The sequence below is a fragment of the Physeter macrocephalus genome, chromosome 2, assembly GCF_002837175.3.
Source record: "Physeter macrocephalus isolate SW-GA chromosome 2, ASM283717v5, whole genome shotgun sequence".
In the NCBI taxonomy this organism is placed as follows: Eukaryota; Metazoa; Chordata; class Mammalia; order Artiodactyla; family Physeteridae; genus Physeter; species Physeter macrocephalus.
In genome coordinates, this window is record NC_041215.1 from 39,222,971 (window position 1) to 39,245,369 (window position 22,399).

The 22,399-nt window shown below is 45.0% G+C and overlaps 1 protein-coding gene across 1 annotated transcript in view; it reads right to left on the reverse strand.

Annotated features, from left to right (window-relative positions):
- The window catches only part of CYFIP1 (cytoplasmic FMR1 interacting protein 1), a 118,894-nt gene that overhangs the window by 14,699 nt on the left and 81,796 nt on the right, over window positions 1-22,399 (reverse strand). Inside the window, exons 18-23 of the mRNA XM_055087405.1 lie at window positions 21,911-22,007; window positions 20,039-20,115; window positions 19,826-19,934; window positions 18,786-18,905; window positions 10,023-10,222; window positions 3,408-3,495 (exon numbers count right to left, since the gene is read on the reverse strand). Of these exons, the coding sequence (XP_054943380.1) occupies window positions 3,408-3,495; window positions 10,023-10,222; window positions 18,786-18,905; window positions 19,826-19,934; window positions 20,039-20,115; window positions 21,911-22,007 (691 nt within the window). The remainder of the gene's footprint in view (window positions 1-3,407; window positions 3,496-10,022; window positions 10,223-18,785; window positions 18,906-19,825; window positions 19,935-20,038; window positions 20,116-21,910; window positions 22,008-22,399) is intronic.

Below are 22,399 nucleotides of genomic sequence, written 5' to 3' on the forward strand. Positions count from 1 at the left end.
GGAGATCAGCTCTGTGCTTTGTGACCACCTAGAGGGGTGGGAGAGGGAGGGTGGGAGGGAGGGAGACACAATAGGGAAGAGATATGGGAACATATGTATACGTAAAGCTGATTCACTTTGTTGTAAAGCAGAAACTAACACACCATGGTAAAGCAATTATACTCCAATAAAGATGTTTAAAAAAAAAAGAAAATCCATACGTAAAGTGCATTAGCACACAGCGCCCTCAGGTGGAGGCATCCAGAGAACCTGATGGACTGCCCTTTATTGGTATCTATGTTTTCAACTTGATGACATAAAAACAAGCTTGCTAAAACAGAAGGAAGAATACGAAACCATTTGGTTTTTCAACATTTATTAAACTGCCAGTCCTACAGAAGACATTCTGAGGTCCTGGAATGAGAAATGAATGTATCTCAGAGCCTCACTGCTGCCCCCATGTTACTGCTCCCAGTCTCCTGAGGGAGACACCAAGGATAGACTGTGATGAGGCAGTGAGGTATGCAGGGAGTGGGGGACAGCAGCCCCTGCAGGGGGGGCAGGCAAGAAAGGTAGTCAGGGTGGTTTCTTGTCAGATGGGACCTCCAAGCTTGTTTAAGGACACAGACGTCTGCACACCTATCAGGGAGACTCCCAATGTAAGCAAGGATTCTGAAGAACTGGCAGAAGTCTAGTTGCTCGGCTCTGAGTGAATATCCTCAGGAGGCCTGCTTGCAATTCCTGGGAACTCAGCCCTTGAAATGTTGCCTATGTTGCCGATTAATACAGTTGTTTTCTACACTTGGGACACTTAACCATGCTGTACAAGCTTGTCTAGGTTGTTTGTACAAATAGTGATTTATGGCAAGCCCCTCCTTTCCTTCTGGGGATTCTGGGGTTTCAGTAACTTGGGCCAGTCATATAGGTGGCTGTGTCTATGCCCCTAGCCCTGGACCCGGGTGTTCCTGTGAGCTTCTCTTTCCTGGGCAGGATCACTCTGTACGTCCCATGCGACCCCCATGAGAGACCACTGGAAGCCCGCACCTGCTTCCATAACCACCAGATGCATCTTTCCCCCTTGCTGATCCTGCTTTGTGTCCTTTAGCTGTAATAAACTGCAGCTGTGAATGAATCCTTCTGGAGAATCACCAAAGGTGCAGGTGGTCCTGGGACCATCAACACAGAAACTCTGAGTCCAAACCAATGATCAAATGCAAGATTCACCAAGGTGGAAACACTGCCAAATGCCTGTGTCACATTCACCCCTACAACCCTATCAGACTTGAAAAGACCATATCTTGACTGTGGGCTCAGACACAACCTGCCTCCTGCCATCCCTCCTCAAAGCACCAACTGTGCTTTATTATTATTTTTTAATCCAGAGAAGGAAGGGCTTATTACTTGCAGCAAGAAAACAGTTGCTTTCCCAAAGCAGTGTCCCTAAACTGTGCTTTAAATGCTGGGATTCTGGGACTTCACTGGTGGCACAGTAGTTAAGAACCTGCCTGCCCACAGGTTTGATCCCTGGTCCAGGAAGATCCCACATGCTGTGTAGCAACTAAGTCCGTGCGCCACAACTACTGAGCCTGCACTCTAGAGCCCACGAGCCACAACTAATGAAGCCCACGTGCCTAGAGCCCATGCTCTGCAACAAGAGAAGCCACCGCAATGAGAAGCCCACACACCGCAACAAAGAGTAGCCCCCACTTACTGTATCTAGAGAAAGCCCGCGCGCAGCAACAAAGACCCAACATAGGCCAAAAAAAAAAAAGATGCTGGGATTCTGGGTGAGGTTTTCACTTGATAATAAGTTCTAATGCTTGAAAAACATGAAAATCATTAGTGAAATTAAATGGCCTCATGTTATAAGTGGGAAAATTCACTCCCAAAGCCACCCTCACTTGCTCGGGGCCTGGGGCTCAATGACACCTAGTCCCCGGCCCCCCCATGAGTGTCTGGCTTCCTGCAGACCTCACTCACTCCCTCACTCACCCCAAAGATGGCACATCCCAGGGACAACACAACCGTAGCAATGTACCTACTCAGAGGAAGGGGAGGAGGAACTACCTCTGGAGAGGGCAAAATTACAAATCCTACACTAAAAAACACGCAGACTCAGAGGAGGGGAGCCTCACAGCTCAAGTCAAGAAACACTGCTGACCACGCCTGATGCAGAGACTGGGGCCTCGCCCGGACACCAGTGGACGAGGGCTCCAGACTCACTAGTCACGTACCCTGGGTTCTCTAATGCCCTCAACACTGTGTATCTTCAACTGTGAAGTAGGGACAATCTTACTTATCTTACAGGAAACAGAACATCAGTGATGTACTCGAGAGTGTTCACTCAGAGTGGTGATACTACCAGGTACCAAAAAGGTAACACCATAAGTGGGCATTCATCTAAGTCGATTTTATTACCATAAGACACTAGCCCTCACTCATCACTCCTAACAAAAGAACGGACTGGATTTTTGAATTGGATTCCTGTGTATTCCATAATCTCATAGGTACGAACACCCTAACTGCACAGCAGCACACTGAAGTGCAGCTGACACGTCTGAATGCTCACAGGGAACACGGTGGCTCAACTCTGATAGCATGATGTTCTGGCATTCTGCCTTTCTTTGATCCTCAAAAAAGTATCATATGAGATGAACAGTCAACATGAGTGTTCCTCACGCAAACTTTTGTTAGACCTCTGTTAGGAGTCCAAATGATCTAACAAAAAAATATTGGTTTCGGTTTTAAGAATAAAAATGACATGAACAATTTCTGAAAGAGGCTGAAATCCATAAGTTTAAGTTCAGTCACAGCCGGTCGCTTTAAAAAGAACAATCTAATCTTTCTTCCCCCCCCCGGCCCCCCCCAAGATGGGCACCTACTTTGCATATGCAGATGCACCTGCCTCCGTTTTAGCACAGAATGCTCGTCCTTTTCTTATTACATTGCAAGAGTACTTTAAATACTGACAACACTAACCTTTAGCAATGCCCTTGCTGCTGCACGTCAGCCGGGCAACCTGCCGCATCTCATGGGATGCTGGGTGTCCTGTGGTTCCTGGATGTCAGCTGTTTTCCACGTGCCCCTTCCCACCTCAGCTCCCCCCTTTAAGGTGTCACAGCTGGACAGGCCACCCTGCCCCTCCATCACAGATGTGCCCCCCCCAAGCCTCTTCCACAAACTTTCCTGGCTTGATATTTTTACACCTTTAAATCTGACAACAGTCTCACAGCTGACACCCACCACATGGCCAGAAGCTGTCCCAGCACGACATTACTTTTCAGAAGGGTGCTAACTGAAGGAAACAATAACATTTTATATGTGGCATGATACATTCAAATTATTGAAACTAGACTGATTCAAATTAAACTTCAAAATACGCTTCGCTATGAACTTAAAAATCGTAATACAAACACAAAAGAACCTACCTTTGATCCATGCAAATACTGGGGTTGTGCATTTGGCTGTTTATCTCTTTGAAATTCTTGAGAAAATGGTAATACTGTCCGAACAAATCTAAACAAGGAAGATTAAAAAAAAAGAAAGAAAACCAAAAATTTAATGGTAGTTCTTTAAAATTCAGAACTTTTCCATTACTCATCAATTAAATCTTCCTCCCAATTAATCATCACATAGGAAAATTCTGGGAAATCAAAACCCATACTAGGAATGAGCTATAAATACTCTGAAGTATAATAAATGTATCCGAAGCTCAGGAACAGAGAGAGGACACCGGAGGCCCTTCTAGCACATAAAAAGAGTTCTCCAAACTTGGCACCAGGACCATTTCATTCAGTCTTTTGAAAAGAGGTGATGCAGGCACTTGGGCCTTGCTGGGCCTCTGGACACAGAAATGATGGCAGGGATAGGAGTGGGAAGGCAGACTCGGACAGTGATGCGGTCACTCAGGTCACTGGGTACAAACTGACAGAAGATGAGTCTGTAAACACACTTGCAGAGCCAAGAGACTGTGGCTTCATAACAGATTAGGAGCCACTAAAACTCAAATGCTTGGATCTTAAAGCAGAAATGTCAAAATCGACTCACACTTTCAAATCAGAAGCGTTCATTTAAACATATAAAACTTTTTACAAAGAAGCATGATTAAAAAAATTCATGGATTTGCTAATTATTAAATTCAAAAAACTTGATTAACACATATTGCACTTTAATAAATAAAAAAGGATATAACTGTCAAAACACCACTAGTGCATGAAACAAACGTTTGCATCTGAGGAGAGGACAGCAGCCTGTGGAGCTGATCATCACATTTACATAGAAACATCACGTTGCTGAACGGCTGGGTTCTGTCGTTATCCTTTAAAGAGGGTTGAGTTTTGTGGGCAAACGGTTAAACTGTTTGCAAGTCAGCAGGATCTTTTCACGATCTGTTAGGGTAAAAAGTAGTCACTACCCTAGCGCTGGTAGTAAGACAGGCCCTGCTGGCAATTCTAGCCAATGCCTGGGTATTCAGTGAGCTTTCCCCATTCTCACAGGCCGCTTCAAATGACTCCTGTAGTGCTGGCGAGCTCTGGGCACAATTCTGTCTACCACTCCCCGGCAGCTGTTCTTCCACAGCCTTGTGGACTTCCACCCAGCGCACACAGTTTAATATTCAAGCAAAGACTAAAGGGCTCCTAAGTTGGTTTCAGGAGCTCTTTCTCTGTGTAGCTCCCGCCTCTCGACACTCTGCTTTGCAAACCCCAGCCGTCTGTGCTTCCTCATCTCCTCTATCAAACAAGACCTCCACCTCCAAAATGCTTCCAGGCAGGAAGCCAGGGGAAGTCACAGAGATCATACCCTTCGTCTCCTTTCTCCCGGGAAACATCCAGTGAAAACCGCTGTTTCATAAACGTCCAGTTTTCCACTTGTTTAAGGCAAAGAGTAAATCCAAACTCTGTTACTCCATTATCTCAAATAACTTTTGAACACCACATTTGGACTGAATACATTTCTCAATCTAAGTATTAAAAAATGGAAAAAATACTGAATTCCAGTTAATAGGTTTGTGTTTCACAGTGGGAAGGATAAGTAATTCTGAAACTACTTTCTTCATGTTCTAGAACTGAGTAAATGAGTAAATATATTAAGAATGATGAAACAAGAATTCTCAGTGTAGAAGGAAGTTACAGAAACGGAAATGAAGCCTGCATTGCTGAATTGGAATTGAAGACAGCAGTGTGAATTCATGGTTTCAATATATAAAGAGCTGGACAGAAGTAGACACACATATAAACATTATGGGTTTGTGTCCCCGCAGAAGATAAGCTGAAGTCTCAGTTACTAATACCTCATAATGTGCTCTTATTCAGAAACAGGGCTGTTGCAGACGTAATTAGCTAAGATGAAGTCTTGCTGGAGCAGAGTTGGCCCTTAATCCAATATAACATGACTCCAGTCCTCACAGGAATAGGAGAGAGACACATGAGGAAAATGCCACATGCCAACAGAGACAGAGACTGGAGCCATGCGGCTGCGGGCCGAGGACTGCTCACCACACCAGAGGTGAAAAGAGTCAAGAGAAGACCCTACCCAGGGCCTCAGAGGGAGCACAGCCCTGCTGACTCCTTGATTTGGGGCTTGTTGCCTCCGGAACTGTGAGAGAATAAACCTGTTGCTTTAAGGCCCCGCCCCCCAGTTGGTGGTAACTTGTTATGGCAGCCACAGGAATCTGACACAGCACACATGTAAGTCCTTCCTAGCTCTGACCACTGAAAGGGGCTAGAAACAAGGACACACCAGTAGCAGTGAGCATACCTAACACCCAGACTTGGCTTAATTTTAAAATATTCTCCATTAAAAGGAATCCTCATAGAATAACAGATTACAAGGATAAAGTAGGAGAATTCCAAGATGAACCTGGGACTTCTTGTGGTGCAGAAAGTAAGACAGGGCTTAAGAATCATGGGACAGACAAGAAGATATAAAAACGGGGCGGAAGGGGCTCCCACCAGCCAAAACAGAGCTGATTTGAGCCACATCATCAAGTCATGACAGTAACAGATTTTAACCCTGCATAAGAATCCCCTTACTAATAAGAAACAAACAGATAAAAAATGCTAATATGTATAGCAGAATGTCAACTAATAACTGTAGATGGAATGAAAAGGTTAGAAAATCACCATTGCTCAAACATCACAGTGATAACTGATTTGGGTAAGAATCATGCTGAAATTAGTGGGTCAAGTTTTAACAAGGAACCGTTTTGAAAGTCTCAGATTATCTCCCTATATATTACTTATAAATTTCAAACAGAAAAATGGAAACACGCCAGTGGAGAAACTTGGCAGCCACCACCCTAACCAAGGGACGGAGGGCCAGTGATGGGACAGCCTTGTGGTACGTTGCCCTGAGGACACACCCTCCTCAGTGGTCTTCCAGACAAAGAGGCCCGACTCTGATCCCAACTGCTGGCTTACTTCGAGGGCTATCGCGCTGTCACAATTAGTAGCTGTACAGGTTAAATTTAAGTCACAGGCCACCCCATGAGACCTCCCAGAGTCACCAGGCATAAATCATTAATCAGAAATAAGCAGCAAAATAAGTAGATACGCCAAGCAACAAACGGAGTTCTGGTTTCCCTGCAAGCAGCTCTCAGAAAACCCTCAGGCATGTAATTAAGATACTGGGTGGCATAATTTTGTGTCTTCTCAGGTTTCCACGTGCAACGTGGACATACGAAACGCTATTTTAAAATGTCTTTTCCAGATAATGAAGCTCTAAGGGTTCCACTGAAAGACCTGTTAAAAATACAGAAGTAGGGCTTCCCTGGTGGTGCAGTGGTTGGGAGTCCGCCTGCCGATGCAGGGAACACGGGTTCGTGCCCCGGTCCGGGAAGATCCCACATGCCGCGGAGCGGCTGGGCCCGTGAGCCATGGCCGCTGGGCCTGAGCATCCGGAGCCTGTGCTCCGCAACGGGAGAGGCCACAGCAGTGAGAGGCCCGCGTACCACACACACACAAAAAATACAGAAGTAATGGCTTTTGCCAATGCTAGCAAGAGGTGGAGGCCTCCAGCGCTGCTGCTCTGGTGAAGTCTGCATCTCATGCAGCCAGGGCTCCCTCTGAATTGCACCTCAGGTTTCTGAGGTGCCCAAGGAGGCTGAGGTCACTTCACGCTGGCCCCTGCCAGCACACGTGCCCAAGGTCACAGCTCCAGTGCATGGGAAACTGGGTTACCGTGCAATCAATCGCACAGCCCGTTGGAGGCAAAGCCACCTACCAGCGCTGTGCGGGCAGCGGGGAGCACGCACTATCAGGTGAGGGCAGCCATCTGCTTGCTGCTCTTCAGGGTGGACCTCATGCTGGACGGGCTAAGGGGACCCAGGGCAGAGGTGCCTCTCGTCAGTTTATACACCTGATGGGTCGGGTCGTGCAAGTGACACAGCCTGGAGGTGTTCCACTCCTGCTAAGGTTGCTGGGTCGCACGGCACCAACTTCCTGACCTGAGTCCTGGCAAGCTCGTCTCTGACTCAAGACTCCTTTTGCCAGTAGGACAGGTAGCCTAGGATGGCAGGTTGTTCCCTAGCATCGGCCCCCATCAGGGCAAGGGCACCCATGTGGGCCCAGCTTGGCAGGCAGGGCCTGGAAAGAGACCTCTTTCCCTCACTGCACACTCTTGACTCATCATGCCTGGAGCATCTTTCGGAAAACACAGCGATTCAACAGAAAGGTTTATAGCACGTGCTGAGTTTTCATCACCATGTAGATTTCAGCCCCCTCCCACCCCCCTTGCAGTCCTTCCACACGGCTCCTGTTGTTTTTGAGCCCTCGACCCACCGGGCTGTCACCAAGATGACCAGAACAGGCAGATGCTGTACACACGCAGTGCAGCTGGCACAGAGGGGGCTCAGGGAGCATCTTCAACTGTTCCTTTTGCAAGATCTCTGGGAATCCCTTAAAGGGCGACAAAATGCTAGATCATCAAAAATGCAACCCAAAATAACACAAGAAAATCACAACTCTTTGTGTTGCCTGATTCTACCATCTCCACAGCCCTGCCCACCGCACGCCCACCGCCCCCCGGAACATATGTTCTCAACTTGCCAATAATGGGGTTCGGCTGCATTTCACCTTTAGAGACGCCAGTTCTAAGCACTAGGCAAAATGATTTAAGGGACATAACAGAAATTAATTCCAAAAGTTCCAAACGGACCGACCAAAGCACAGAAAATCTTGCAAACGTTGGCCATGACTTAGATTTTCAGAAACACGACAAGCACGTACGTACACACGGAATGCCCCTCATCATGACATATGATGTGAAAAAAGAATGTGTATTTAACAGTATGCCTAACAACATCCATTTCTGCAAAACAAAAAATACACATGTATATTCGACCGTATGACAAAAACTCTAGAAGATAGACATTTCACAAGGGAAATCTCTAGGGATTTAATTATTTCCCCATATACCTATTCCATATGTATATATATATATATATATATATATATACACACACACACACACACATATAAACACACACACGATTTCTAGCTTTTCTACAATTATGATGCATTACTTATGCAATAAAAATATTTTTTTAGTTAATTCCAACTCTAAAACAACTTGAAAAATACCTGTTTCAAGAACCTGGGCACTTAGAAGGGAGTTTACAGGGATGAGTAGTCTCTAAAGTTTGGTTCCAGTGGATTCTGCCCAGCCAGGCCCAGGGCCCCCCGACCCAAGAAGGCCAACCAGGGCTCCTTCACCTGTGGTTCTTATGGCCATGGCCGTGTACCCTCTGCTGCTGCATGGGGCTGGGCCGATGGCCCTAATGGCACACCTCCACGTACCAGCAACAGGCCTGTATTTCCCACAAGGAAACCAACCCTGGGGTCCCAAACAGACAGTGGCAATAGCAGGTATGATCAGGCCACAGGAGGGCCTCCCTTCTGCCCTCGGGGTCAAAGCTCAGCACCCCTGGATCAAGACACAAAAATCTAGGCCTAAAAGACAGTAGTGATCAAGCCAATACATGGTAGGATGTTCAGATGCAGTAGTGAAGCAAAGTAAAAGCAAAAGACACTTACTTTTAAAAGGTGGTCATAGGACTTCCCTGGTGGCACAGTGGTTAAGAATCCGCCTGCCAATGCAGGGGATACGGGTTTGATCCCTGGTCCAGGAAGATCCCACATGCTGCAGAGCAACTAAAGCCGTGCGCCACAACTACTGAGCCTGCACTCTAGAGCCCACGGGCCACAACTACTGAAGCCTGCGTGCCTAGAGCCTGTGCTCTGCAACAAGAGAAGCCACCGCAACTAGAGAAAGCCCATGCACAGCAACAAAGACCGAACACAGCCAAAAATAAATAAAATAAATTTATAAAAAATAAATAAAAATAAAAAGTGGTCATAATGCTCACACACACACGGTCTCTCACACACACCCTCACTCATACTCACCCCCATTTCTCACACTCACAAGTACACACACACGTTTCCTCTCCGGCCTGTGCTGACACAGCAGGAGCGAAGCTCAGCGCAGAGAGGACAGGCCTCAGGAAGGCAGTTGCCAGAGTGAGGAGGTGACTCAGAGCCATCCCAGGACCTTGGCTATACCACAAGACTGGACCACATGACCCTGCAGCCAGCAGCCATTCCACCCTTTCAGCGGGCCACTTTGTGTTGTTCAACATAGTAAAATAGTAGGTGTGTGGAGGGCGGCTAACTAGCAGACCCTCACATGGCCCGACATCCCAGAATGGAAGCATGAAAAGTAGAGTCACCCAGCACATTCCAACGTCAGTAGACGTTAAAAGTATGGAGGTGGTACAGACCCAGCAGCTGCCGTCCACATGTACCATGGATTTGGCCCTGAGCCCCAAGGGAGTGCCCTGGATAGGAACTCTGGCCCCGCACTCGGTCTGCACATGAAAGCCATGACCACACACCCAAGGGCTGGCCCAGGGCTGCACTTGCAAATGGAGGAGACCAGGAGGGCCTGAGTATCCTGGACATGGGAAAAGATGGGCCCTGAGACCATCCTGTTTCGATGCCCATTGGAAGGGGCATCCAGAGCCATCTGTGAGGTAGCATGCTCACCGGTTGGTGGAGCCGTTGTAGCAGTAGTTGGGCAGGAAGTCGTAGTTGAGCTCCCAGAAGACGTGGAGGGTGATTCTCCCGTAGGGTGCTGACACATTGTGGTTGGCCTCCCGGAACATGGCATCAAAGCTGTCCAGAGTCAGGTACCTGCTCAGCAGCTTGTGGGTCATGCGGTTGATTTCCAAGAGGCCATCCAGCTCCTGTGGGACCACAAAGACGGGGGCATGAGGACACAGTTGGGCCTGGCGTGGCGGCCTCCGTCCTCTACATGGGTAGCGCCATGGTGGTGGGCCGGGAGTGGGCAGAGCAAGACATGGACAACGAGGGGCTGCACTGAGGGGGGGCCAGTGAGCTAGGCCAAGAACGCACATGGTGGCGGTGCGGCAGGTGACACAAGCTTACTTCTCACACCTAAATTCATGTCCTCTCCACTGCTCTTAAAATTAAGCCCCTCCTTTCCATGGTTGCCCCCGAATGGTCACTGTCCATTCTCCACTGCAGTTACCTCCCACTGTCCACTGCTGGCCTCCAAACCCCTCACAGGGCAGAGAACACTGGGATGTGTCCACCCCCACCCGACGGCACACAGTGTCCTCAGGTGTTAGCCTTAATCAGCTTCCCTAACGCACCTGAAGTTACTCAAAAGCATTGCTGTGCAGCAGAGCTGGTAAGCATGTTCAGAGGTGGCCTTGCAGGCTCTCACACTGACTGTTCATAAACCTGCCCAGGTCTGTACTATCCCCTGCGGCAGCCACTGGCCACATATGGCAACAAGAACGTGGCTGGTCCAAACTGAGATGCGCCATACATGTGAGATGCACAGGTTTCAGAAACTGAATATGAAAACAAAGAATGTAAGATATCCACGTCAATAGAGTTCTTATAATGATTATATATTGAATTGTTAATTTTTGGATATATTGGGTTAAATAAAATAGATTACTAAAATTAATTCCTCCAATTACTTTCTCCTTTTCTAATGTGACTACAAGTAAATTTAAAATGGTCTCTGGGCAGAAGCAAGAAGAACTACAATCCTGCAGCCTGTTGAACAAAAACCACATTCACAGAAAGACAGACAAAATGAAAAGGCAGAGGACTATGTACCAGATGAAGGAACAAGATAAAACTCCAGAAAAACAACTGTTTAACAAAGACCTAGAAGAATTAAAGAACAAACAAACACAGATGAACAATACAATAACTGAAATGAAAAATACACTAGAAGGAATCAATAGCAGAATAACTGAGGCAGAAGAACGGATAAGTGACCTGGAAGACAGAATGGTGGAATTCACTGCCATGGAACAGAATAAAGAAAAAAGAATGAAAAGAAATGAAGACAGACTAAGAGACCTCTGGGACAACATTAAGTGCACCAACTTTCACATTATAGGGGTCCCGGAAGGAGAAGAGAGAGAGAAAGGACCCGAGAAAATATGTGAAGAGATTATAGTCGAAAAATTCCCTAACATGGGAAAGGAAATAGCCACCCAAGTCCAGGAAGCGCAGAGAGTCCCAGGCAGGATAAACCCAAAGAAAAACATGCCGAGACACACAGTAATCAAATTGACAAAAGTTAAAGACAAAGAAAAATTATTAAAAGCAACAAGGGAAAAATGACAAATAGCATACAAGGGAATTACCATAAGGTTAACAGCTGACTTCTCAGCAGAAACTCTACAAGCCAGAAGGGAGTGGCACGATATATTTAAAGTGATGAAAGGGAAGAAACTATAACCAAGATTACTCTACCCAGCAAGGATCTCATTCAGATTTGACAGAGAAATCAAAAGCTTTACAGACAAGCAAAAGCTAAGAGAATTCAGTACCACGAAGCCAGCTCTACAACAAATGCTAAAGGAACTTCTCTAAGTGGTAAACACAAGAGAAGAAAAGGACCTACAAAAACAAACCCAAAACAATTAAAGAAATTGGTAATAGGAACATACATACTGAAAATTACCTTAAATGTGAATGGATTAAATGCTTCAACCAAAAGACACAGGCTTGCTGAATAGATTCAAAAACAAGACCCATATATATGCTGTCTACAAGAGACCCACTTCAGACCTAGGGACACATACAGACTGAAAGTGAGGGGATGGAAAAGATATTCCATGAAAATGGAAATCAAAAGAAAGCTGGAGTAGCAATACTCAAATCAGATAAAATAGACTTTAAAATAAAGAATGTTACAAGAGACAAGGAAGGACACTACATAATGATCAAGTGATCAATCCAAGAAGAAGATATAACAATTATAAATATATATGCATGCAACAGAGGCGCACCTCAATACATAAGGCAAATGCTAACAGCTATAGAAGAGGAAATCGACAGTAACACAATAATAGTGGGGGACTTTAACACCTCACTTACACCAATGGACAGATCATCCAGACAGAAAGTTAATAAGGAAACATAAGCTTTAAATGAAACAACAGACCAGATAGATTTAATTGATATTTATGGGACATTCCATCCGAAAACAGCAGATTACACTTTCTTCTCAAGTGCACATGGAACATTCTCCAGGATAGATCACATCCTGGGTCACAAATCAAGCCTCAGTAAATTTAAGAAAACGGAAATCGTATCAAGCATCTTTTCTGACCACAACGCTATGAGATTAGAAATCAATTACAGGGGAAAAAAACGTAAAAAACACAAATACATGGAGGCTAAACAATACGTTACTAAATAACCAAGAGATCACTGAAGAAGTCAAAGTGGAAATCAAAAAATACCTAGAGACAAATGACAACAAAAACACGACAATCCAAAACCTATGTGATGCAGCAAAAGTAATTCTAAGAGGGAATTTTGTAGCAGTACAAGCCTACCTCAAGAAACAAGAAAAATCTCAAATAAACAACCTAACCTCACACCTAAAGGAACTAGAGAAAGAACAAACAAAACCCAAAGTTAGTAGAAGGAAAGAAATCATAAACATCAGAGCAGAAATAAATGCAATAGAAACAAAGAAAACAATAGCAAAGATCAATAAAACTAAAAGCTGGGGGGAAAAAAAGGTCTCTGGCTTGCATTCTATTTATAGTGGTCAAAACCTCAACGGAATCATGTTAAGACCAAGGGCAATGAAACACCATGGCCCAGCCCAAACCAGGCTGAAGGAAGAGCCACTGTGGGCTCTGTGGCCACAGACAGCCTGGATTCTGAGGAAGGAGGGGGAACACGCTCACCCCTGTGGAGATGCTCTGCCTCGAGGTGGGCCCAGCAGACACCCGCCCCCAACCTGCTTCTCTAGGAACAGAGTCTTCCTGGATTTCTCACAAGCTCATTACCATTTGCCTGCAGCCATTATTCTTGGAAGACAGATTTGGCACAAAATCCTTAAGTTGCATTTCCTTCCCTGCTGGCAAAGGTCTGAGGACAATTGGATTTTCTTTCCCTGACCACTCTGCTCAGATACCCAGAGGGTTTTTCCTTTTGCTTGAAAGTCCAATACTACAATGTTAACTACAGTGTTCTTTGGTGTTGGCCACTTTAGGTCCGTCTTCCCATGTACATGATATTTGCTTCTAATATGTATTTATACTGTGTTTTATTTCATCAAAGTTTTCTTGAAGTAGCATTTTTAATGTTTGTTCCATCTCATTGCTTTGGTTTTTGTCTTCAGGGGCCTCTATGATATGTATGTTGAATCTTCACTGTCCATCACCTCCATGATTTTCTCTCAAATCCTTTCTGTCTGTCTTCATTTCTTTCTAATTTTGAAAACGTTCCTCCTTTCATTCTTTTGCCATATCTTTTGCCGTAGTGAGGTGTGACTATTTGTTCTTTGAAGTCAATTTAGAGTTGTGAATACAAAGAGCAGATACCCAGGCAGGCCCAGCTCAGTGAGTGCAAACTTTTTAAGTTCTATGCAAAAAATGAACCTACCATCAGGTCAACTGATCAATAATGACCAAAGTAGAAGTAGCTCCAATCCCCCAAATCTGCTGAGCCTAAGAAAAGGGAGAGCACTTACAACTATTGATGTCAGGTCTTCACTCTCAAATCGCCCAATTGCCAGTTCCAGGGATTTGTACATGGCGGTGGAGACGCGCTGAGTAATCAGACGATTGAGGTCTATGGACCTGCCCAGGAGCTGGACACAGAGAGTGGAAAGCATGAACAACAAAAAACAAAATAAGCAAAAGAATATGGATCTATCCCAGGAAACTGATTCCAAAAGATAAGACAGACAAATAATGTGCAAAATTTAGATGACAGTATGATCAAATACCCTACTTTCCTAGAGCTGAAATTCTGCAAGTCAAAGCTGTAAAAGGACTTTTATAGTGTACTTACACTTACATCACAGACAGAAACCCCAAGCCTCCCCAGAGATCCTGGAGAGCCTGGGTCTGGCACTTAGCATACTCCTTGTAACGGGTTCAGGGCCACCTCCCAGCACAGAGCGGCCTGCGTGTGCCTTACCCTCACCGTGTCACAAGGATGAGTAAGAAAAAACTACTCCATCTCTACTGCAGAGTCCTAACAACATGTGCATACCTCAGTATCATTTCAATAACATAAAAATACAGGCAAAACCCTGGTGAAAATGTCCCAAAATGTGCATGCTGGTTATTTGCAGATAGAATTACATGAGATTTCCCTACAGTTTTCTGTATTTTCCTTTTGGTGATGTATGTATGTTATTTTGAAAGAAACAAAAAAAACAAGCACTGTATTATTACTCTTTGTGCTGGCCAAGAAGCAGCTCCTTTCCGCCACTCTGAGCTGGCTAGAGTCCACATCTTCTTTCTTTTAAGCTCTGTCTTTGGGCCTCCTGGAGAGGAGCTGTGCTTGGGCCAGGCCTCCCGGGAGCTGCGCAGGGCAGCCTTCCCTTGTGTGTCAGATTATCCAAGAGAAACTGCTTATCTTTAAAACCTCAGCTCTTTACATGGATGGTCCCACAGCCACATACATACGGACATCTATTAAAACCCGAGGAGCTCTAAGAAAACCCCACTATCTCCACTGCCGGCTCCATGCCTCACCGTGCCCAGGAAAGGCCTGGCTCACCTGCACGTGCCTCTGCTTGAGCAGCGTCTCATAGCGATTAGATGGCGGGAGATGGATTGTTGCACCCTGATTCTTGCATTCGGATCGTAACCGTTTATCAAGAAGCAAACTAGCATGGAAGGAACAGAGGACAATTTCTCACGTGCTGTGAATTTTAATGGAAATGTCAGATCAAGTTGCCCAAGATTTTGTACCCAAATTACAAACACATACCTTCCTGCCATAACCTTATAATATGCAAATATCTGGTCGGCCAGCTTATAAACAAATTGGTCAAAGCAGAGATTCACCTAAAGGAAAGGAAAGGAAAGGAAAGCATGCATTAAATTTTGCTTCCCTAGGGAATGCCCTGGTGGTCCAGTGGTAAGGACTCTGCACTTTCATTGCCAAGGGCCTGGATTCAATCCCTGATCGGGGAACTAAGATCCCCCCAAGCTGTGTGGTATGGCACCCGGCTCCCCCCCCACAAAAAAGCTTCCCTAAACCAAGATCAAATAACAGAACTTAAAAAAAAATTTTTTTTTTGATCCAGCAATTCCACTTCTAGGTATTTAAATGGAAACCCTAACTCAAAATGATATCTGTACCCCAGGGTTCACTGCAGCACAACAGCCAAGACATGGAAACAACCTAAGTGTCCACTGATAGATAAATGGATAAAGAAGGTATGTACACACACACACACACACACACACACAAACACACAAATGGAATATTAGTCATAAAAGAGAAGGAAACCCTGCCATTTTCGACAACATAGATGGACCTTGAGGGTGCTATGCTAAGTGAAATAAGACGAATACTGCATGATCTCACTTATATGTGGAATCTAAAAAAAAACCAAAAACAAACCCATAAATACAAAGAAGAGATTGGTGGTTGCAGAGGTGGAGCATGGGAGAACTGGGTGAAGGGGGTCAAACGGTACAACTTCCAGTTATAAAATAAATAAATTCTGGGGATTGAATTAAAAAACAAAACAAAACCCCGACCCTTTGTTAAGGCAACTAAAAAAGGCTCTTATGAGAAAACAGAAACATCTTTACTGTGCAACAATAACAGATTAAATCCATTTCAGTGGGACCAGGAGTGACCACCACACCACCAATGAAAATTATGTCAGAACCTTGCTTACTGATGGAGAAAAATGCTCCAATTCTCTTAAATACAATGGAATATAAGAAAGTCTCTGTTCTTCACGTGCTCCCAGGGGCTATCATGCACTGCATCTGGGGGCAGCTCCTGACTCCAGGCTCTATGTCCCAAGAGCCGCTGCCCGTGGCCTCCTCTGGGCTCCCAACGTCGGTCAGAGTTGCAGGGTGGACACAGTCTGTGACTTCACCCTCAAAACTGTATCCTCACTTGCAAATGGGGCTAGCACATACCCCCCAGAACTGAGATGAGGACACCCTGTGCTCAGAGCGGAGCTGCCCCAGGACCCAGGGGTCTCTGTCCCCAGCCCACCCTGCCTCACCCGGGAGCCCACGACATCTCCCCAAAGAAGCACTTCCTGTGGTTTTTGTGAGGATGTGGGGAAGGAGACCCAGATGTATAATGTAATCTGCTGAGGTTAAATTCTCTTACATCTTGAGCTAGAAAATAAGATTTTTCTCCTTAGCTGCATGTGCACAGACTTAATAATTCCACTTGTAGGAATCTGTCCTCAAGAATAATCCAATACAACTAAAAAGATATGTGCAAGGAAGTTCATCAAAGCATTATTTATAATTAAAAATAAAAAGCTAAAACTAGAGAAATTAAATAGAGGTTGGTTCAGGGCATCTCTTCTGTACAATGCCCCTGCTCTAAACTGTGTTCATGAAAGAAACAGGCAAGATACGCACTGTTCACGACATGCAGTCACATGAAAAGGATATCCCCCAACAGCTGATGTTTTAAGACCCCAATCATCCCGTGTGGATGCACAGAAAAAAGTGCAGATAGAAGGGTTCACCCCAAAATGTATATTTCCAAGTTCATTCCATTGTTTGAACCTCCTTGTATTAAAAAGAGATGTTGTTCCCTCTAACACTCAGAGGAAAAAGGAAATTTTCAAAAGTCTGTTAAAAGTGCCTGGGCCCTCACCTCTGCCTCGATTTCGTCATAGAGAAACTGCTTGTTGAACCTGGTGAGGGCATAGTGGGCGCTATCGTTGTACAGGTCCAGCGAGTAGAGGACGTACCTGCAGAGCGGGAGAGAGGTCAGGCCAGCCGCCCACACGGGGTTTCAGCAGATTACACTTTCTTCTCAAGTGCACATGGAACATTCTCCAGGATAGATCACATCCTGGGTCACAAATCAAGCCTCAGTAAATTTAAGAAAACGGAAATCGTATCAAGCATCTTTTCTGACCACAACGCTATGAGATTAGAAATCAATTACAGGGGAAAAAAACGTAAAAAACACAAATACATGGAGGCTAAACAATACGTTACTAAATAACCAAGAGATCACTGAAGAAGTCAAAGTGGAAATCAAAAAATACCTAGAGACAAATGACAACAAAAACACGACAATCCAAAACCTATGTGATGCAGCAAAAGTAATTCTAAGAGGGAATTTTGTAGCAGTACAAGCCTACCTCAAGAAACAAGAAAAATCTCAAATAAACAACCTAACCTCACACCTAAAGGAACTAGAGAAAGAACAAACAAAACCCAAAGTTAGTAGAAGGAAAGAAATCATAAACATCAGAGCAGAAATAAATGCAATAGAAACAAAGAAAACAATAGCAAAGATCAATAAAACTAAAAGCTGGGGGGAAAAAAAGGTCTCTGGCTTGCATTCTATTTATAGTGGTCAAAACCTCAACGGAATCATGTTAAGACCAAGGGCAATGAAACACCATGGCCCAGCCCAAACCAGGCTGAAGGAAGAGCCACTGTGGGCTCTGTGGCCACAGACAGCCTGGATTCTGAGGAAGGAGGGGGAACACGCTCACCCCTGTGGAGATGCTCTGCCTCGAGGTGGGCCCAGCAGACACCCGCCCCCAACCTGCTTCTCTAGGAACAGAGTCTTCCTGGATTTCTCACAAGCTCATTACCATTTGCCTGCAGCCATTATTCTTGGAAGACAGATTTGGCACAAAATCCTTAAGTTGCATTTCCTTCCCTGCTGGCAAAGGTCTGAGGACAATTGGATTTTCTTTCCCTGACCACTCTGCTCAGATACCCAGAGGGTTTTTCCTTTTGCTTGAAAGTCCAATACTACAATGTTAACTACAGTGTTCTTTGGTGTTGGCCACTTTAGGTCCGTCTTCCCATGTACATGATATTTGCTTCTAATATGTATTTATACTGTGTTTTATTTCATCAAAGTTTTCTTGAAGTAGCATTTTTAATGTTTGTTCCATCTCATTGCTTTGGTTTTTGTCTTCAGGGGCCTCTATGATATGTATGTTGAATCTTCACTGTCCATCACCTCCATGATTTTCTCTCAAATCCTTTCTGTCTGTCTTCATTTCTTTCTAATTTTGAAAACGTTCCTCCTTTCATTCTTTTGCCATATCTTTTGCCGTAGTGAGGTGTGACTATTTGTTCTTTGAAGTCAATTTAGAGTTGTGAATACAAAGAGCAGATACCCAGGCAGGCCCAGCTCAGTGAGTGCAAACTTTTTAAGTTCTATGCAAAAAATGAACCTACCATCAGGTCAACTGATCAATAATGACCAAAGTAGAAGTAGCTCCAATCCCCCAAATCTGCTGAGCCTAAGAAAAGGGAGAGCACTTACAACTATTGATGTCAGGTCTTCACTCTCAAATCGCCCAATTGCCAGTTCCAGGGATTTGTACATGGCGGTGGAGACGCGCTGAGTAATCAGACGATTGAGGTCTATGGACCTGCCCAGGAGCTGGACACAGAGAGTGGAAAGCATGAACAACAAAAAACAAAATAAGCAAAAGAATATGGATCTATCCCAGGAAACTGATTCCAAAAGATAAGACAGACAAATAATGTGCAAAATTTAGATGACAGTATGATCAAATACCCTACTTTCCTAGAGCTGAAATTCTGCAAGTCAAAGCTGTAAAAGGACTTTTATAGTGTACTTACACTTACATCACAGACAGAAACCCCAAGCCTCCCCAGAGATCCTGGAGAGCCTGGGTCTGGCACTTAGCATACTCCTTGTAACGGGTTCAGGGCCACCTCCCAGCACAGAGCGGCCTGCGTGTGCCTTACCCTCACCGTGTCACAAGGATGAGTAAGAAAAAACTACTCCATCTCTACTGCAGAGTCCTAACAACATGTGCATACCTCAGTATCATTTCAATAACATAAAAATACAGGCAAAACCCTGGTGAAAATGTCCCAAAATGTGCATGCTGGTTATTTGCAGATAGAATTACATGAGATTTCCCTACAGTTTTCTGTATTTTCCTTTTGGTGATGTATGTATGTTATTTTGAAAGAAACAAAAAAAACAAGCACTGTATTATTACTCTTTGTGCTGGCCAAGAAGCAGCTCCTTTCCGCCACTCTGAGCTGGCTAGAGTCCACATCTTCTTTCTTTTAAGCTCTGTCTTTGGGCCTCCTGGAGAGGAGCTGTGCTTGGGCCAGGCCTCCCGGGAGCTGCGCAGGGCAGCCTTCCCTTGTGTGTCAGATTATCCAAGAGAAACTGCTTATCTTTAAAACCTCAGCTCTTTACATGGATGGTCCCACAGCCACATACATACGGACATCTATTAAAACCCGAGGAGCTCTAAGAAAACCCCACTATCTCCACTGCCGGCTCCATGCCTCACCGTGCCCAGGAAAGGCCTGGCTCACCTGCACGTGCCTCTGCTTGAGCAGCGTCTCATAGCGATTAGATGGCGGGAGATGGATTGTTGCACCCTGATTCTTGCATTCGGATCGTAACCGTTTATCAAGAAGCAAACTAGCATGGAAGGAACAGAGGACAATTTCTCACGTGCTGTGAATTTTAATGGAAATGTCAGATCAAGTTGCCCAAGATTTTGTACCCAAATTACAAACACATACCTTCCTGCCATAACCTTATAATATGCAAATATCTGGTCGGCCAGCTTATAAACAAATTGGTCAAAGCAGAGATTCACCTAAAGGAAAGGAAAGGAAAGGAAAGCATGCATTAAATTTTGCTTCCCTAGGGAATGCCCTGGTGGTCCAGTGGTAAGGACTCTGCACTTTCATTGCCAAGGGCCTGGATTCAATCCCTGATCGGGGAACTAAGATCCCCCCAAGCTGTGTGGTATGGCACCCGGCTCCCCCCCCACAAAAAAGCTTCCCTAAACCAAGATCAAATAACAGAACTTAAAAAAAAATTTTTTTTTTGATCCAGCAATTCCACTTCTAGGTATTTAAATGGAAACCCTAACTCAAAATGATATCTGTACCCCAGGGTTCACTGCAGCACAACAGCCAAGACATGGAAACAACCTAAGTGTCCACTGATAGATAAATGGATAAAGAAGGTATGTACACACACACACACACACACACACACAAACACACAAATGGAATATTAGTCATAAAAGAGAAGGAAACCCTGCCATTTTCGACAACATAGATGGACCTTGAGGGTGCTATGCTAAGTGAAATAAGACAAATACTGCATGATCTCACTTATATGTGGAATCTAAAAAAAAACCAAAAACAAACCCATAAATACAAAGAAGAGATTGGTGGTTGCAGAGGTGGAGCATGGGAGAACTGGGTGAAGGGGGTCAAACGGTACAACTTCCAGTTATAAAATAAATAAATTCTGGGGATTGAATTAAAAAACAAAACAAAACCCCGACCCTTTGTTAAGGCAACTAAAAAAGGCTCTTATGAGAAAACAGAAACATCTTTACTGTGCAACAATAACAGATTAAATCCATTTCAGTGGGACCAGGAGTGACCACCACACCACCAATGAAAATTATGTCAGAACCTTGCTTACTGATGGAGAAAAATGCTCCAATTCTCTTAAATACAATGGAATATAAGAAAGTCTCTGTTCTTCACGTGCTCCCAGGGGCTATCATGCACTGCATCTGGGGGCAGCTCCTGACTCCAGGCTCTATGTCCCAAGAGCCGCTGCCCGTGGCCTCCTCTGGGCTCCCAACGTCGGTCAGAGTTGCAGGGTGGACACAGTCTGTGACTTCACCCTCAAAACTGTATCCTCACTTGCAAATGGGGCTAGCACATACCCCCCAGAACTGAGATGAGGACACCCTGTGCTCAGAGCGGAGCTGCCCCAGGACCCAGGGGTCTCTGTCCCCAGCCCACCCTGCCTCACCCGGGAGCCCACGACATCTCCCCAAAGAAGCACTTCCTGTGGTTTTTGTGAGGATGTGGGGAAGGAGACCCAGATGTATAATGTAATCTGCTGAGGTTAAATTCTCTTACATCTTGAGCTAGAAAATAAGATTTTTCTCCTTAGCTGCATGTGCACAGACTTAATAATTCCACTTGTAGGAATCTGTCCTCAAGAATAATCCAATACAACTAAAAAGATATGTGCAAGGAAGTTCATCAAAGCATTATTTATAATTAAAAATAAAAAGCTAAAACTAGAGAAATTAAATAGAGGTTGGTTCAGGGCATCTCTTCTGTACAATGCCCCTGCTCTAAACTGTGTTCATGAAAGAAACAGGCAAGATACGCACTGTTCACGACATGCAGTCACATGAAAAGGATATCCCCCAACAGCTGATGTTTTAAGACCCCAATCATCCCGTGTGGATGCACAGAAAAAAGTGCAGATAGAAGGGTTCACCCCAAAATGTATATTTCCAAGTTCATTCCATTGTTTGAACCTCCTTGTATTAAAAAGAGATGTTGTTCCCTCTAACACTCAGAGGAAAAAGGAAATTTTCAAAAGTCTGTTAAAAGTGCCTGGGCCCTCACCTCTGCCTCGATTTCGTCATAGAGAAACTGCTTGTTGAACCTGGTGAGGGCATAGTGGGCGCTATCGTTGTACAGGTCCAGCGAGTAGAGGACGTACCTGCAGAGCGGGAGAGAGGTCAGGCCAGCCGCCCACACGGGGTTTCTCGGCTCTCACACCCTGCCCTCCACGGGAAATGTAACCCTCACTGTCCTCCTCTCTCATGAGGAAAAACAACCTCTTACTTCAAATGCCAAACTCGGTTTCTGTGAGGGCCCTAACAGAGGCCCCAGCAAGCTGGCCAGACCCTCGGCAGGACACGCCTCGCGCAGCCACGCCCAGGGCACCTGGCGGGTCCACGAGGGCCTTCTGCAACTTCATCTTCTCGATTATCCCATTTCAAAGATTTTCACCCCACTCTGCAGTATTTTTAATAACCACAAGAATGAGTCATTTTCTTATTTTTAAGAACAAGCTGTCCAACTTAAAAATACATATAAAGGTCCTGGGCC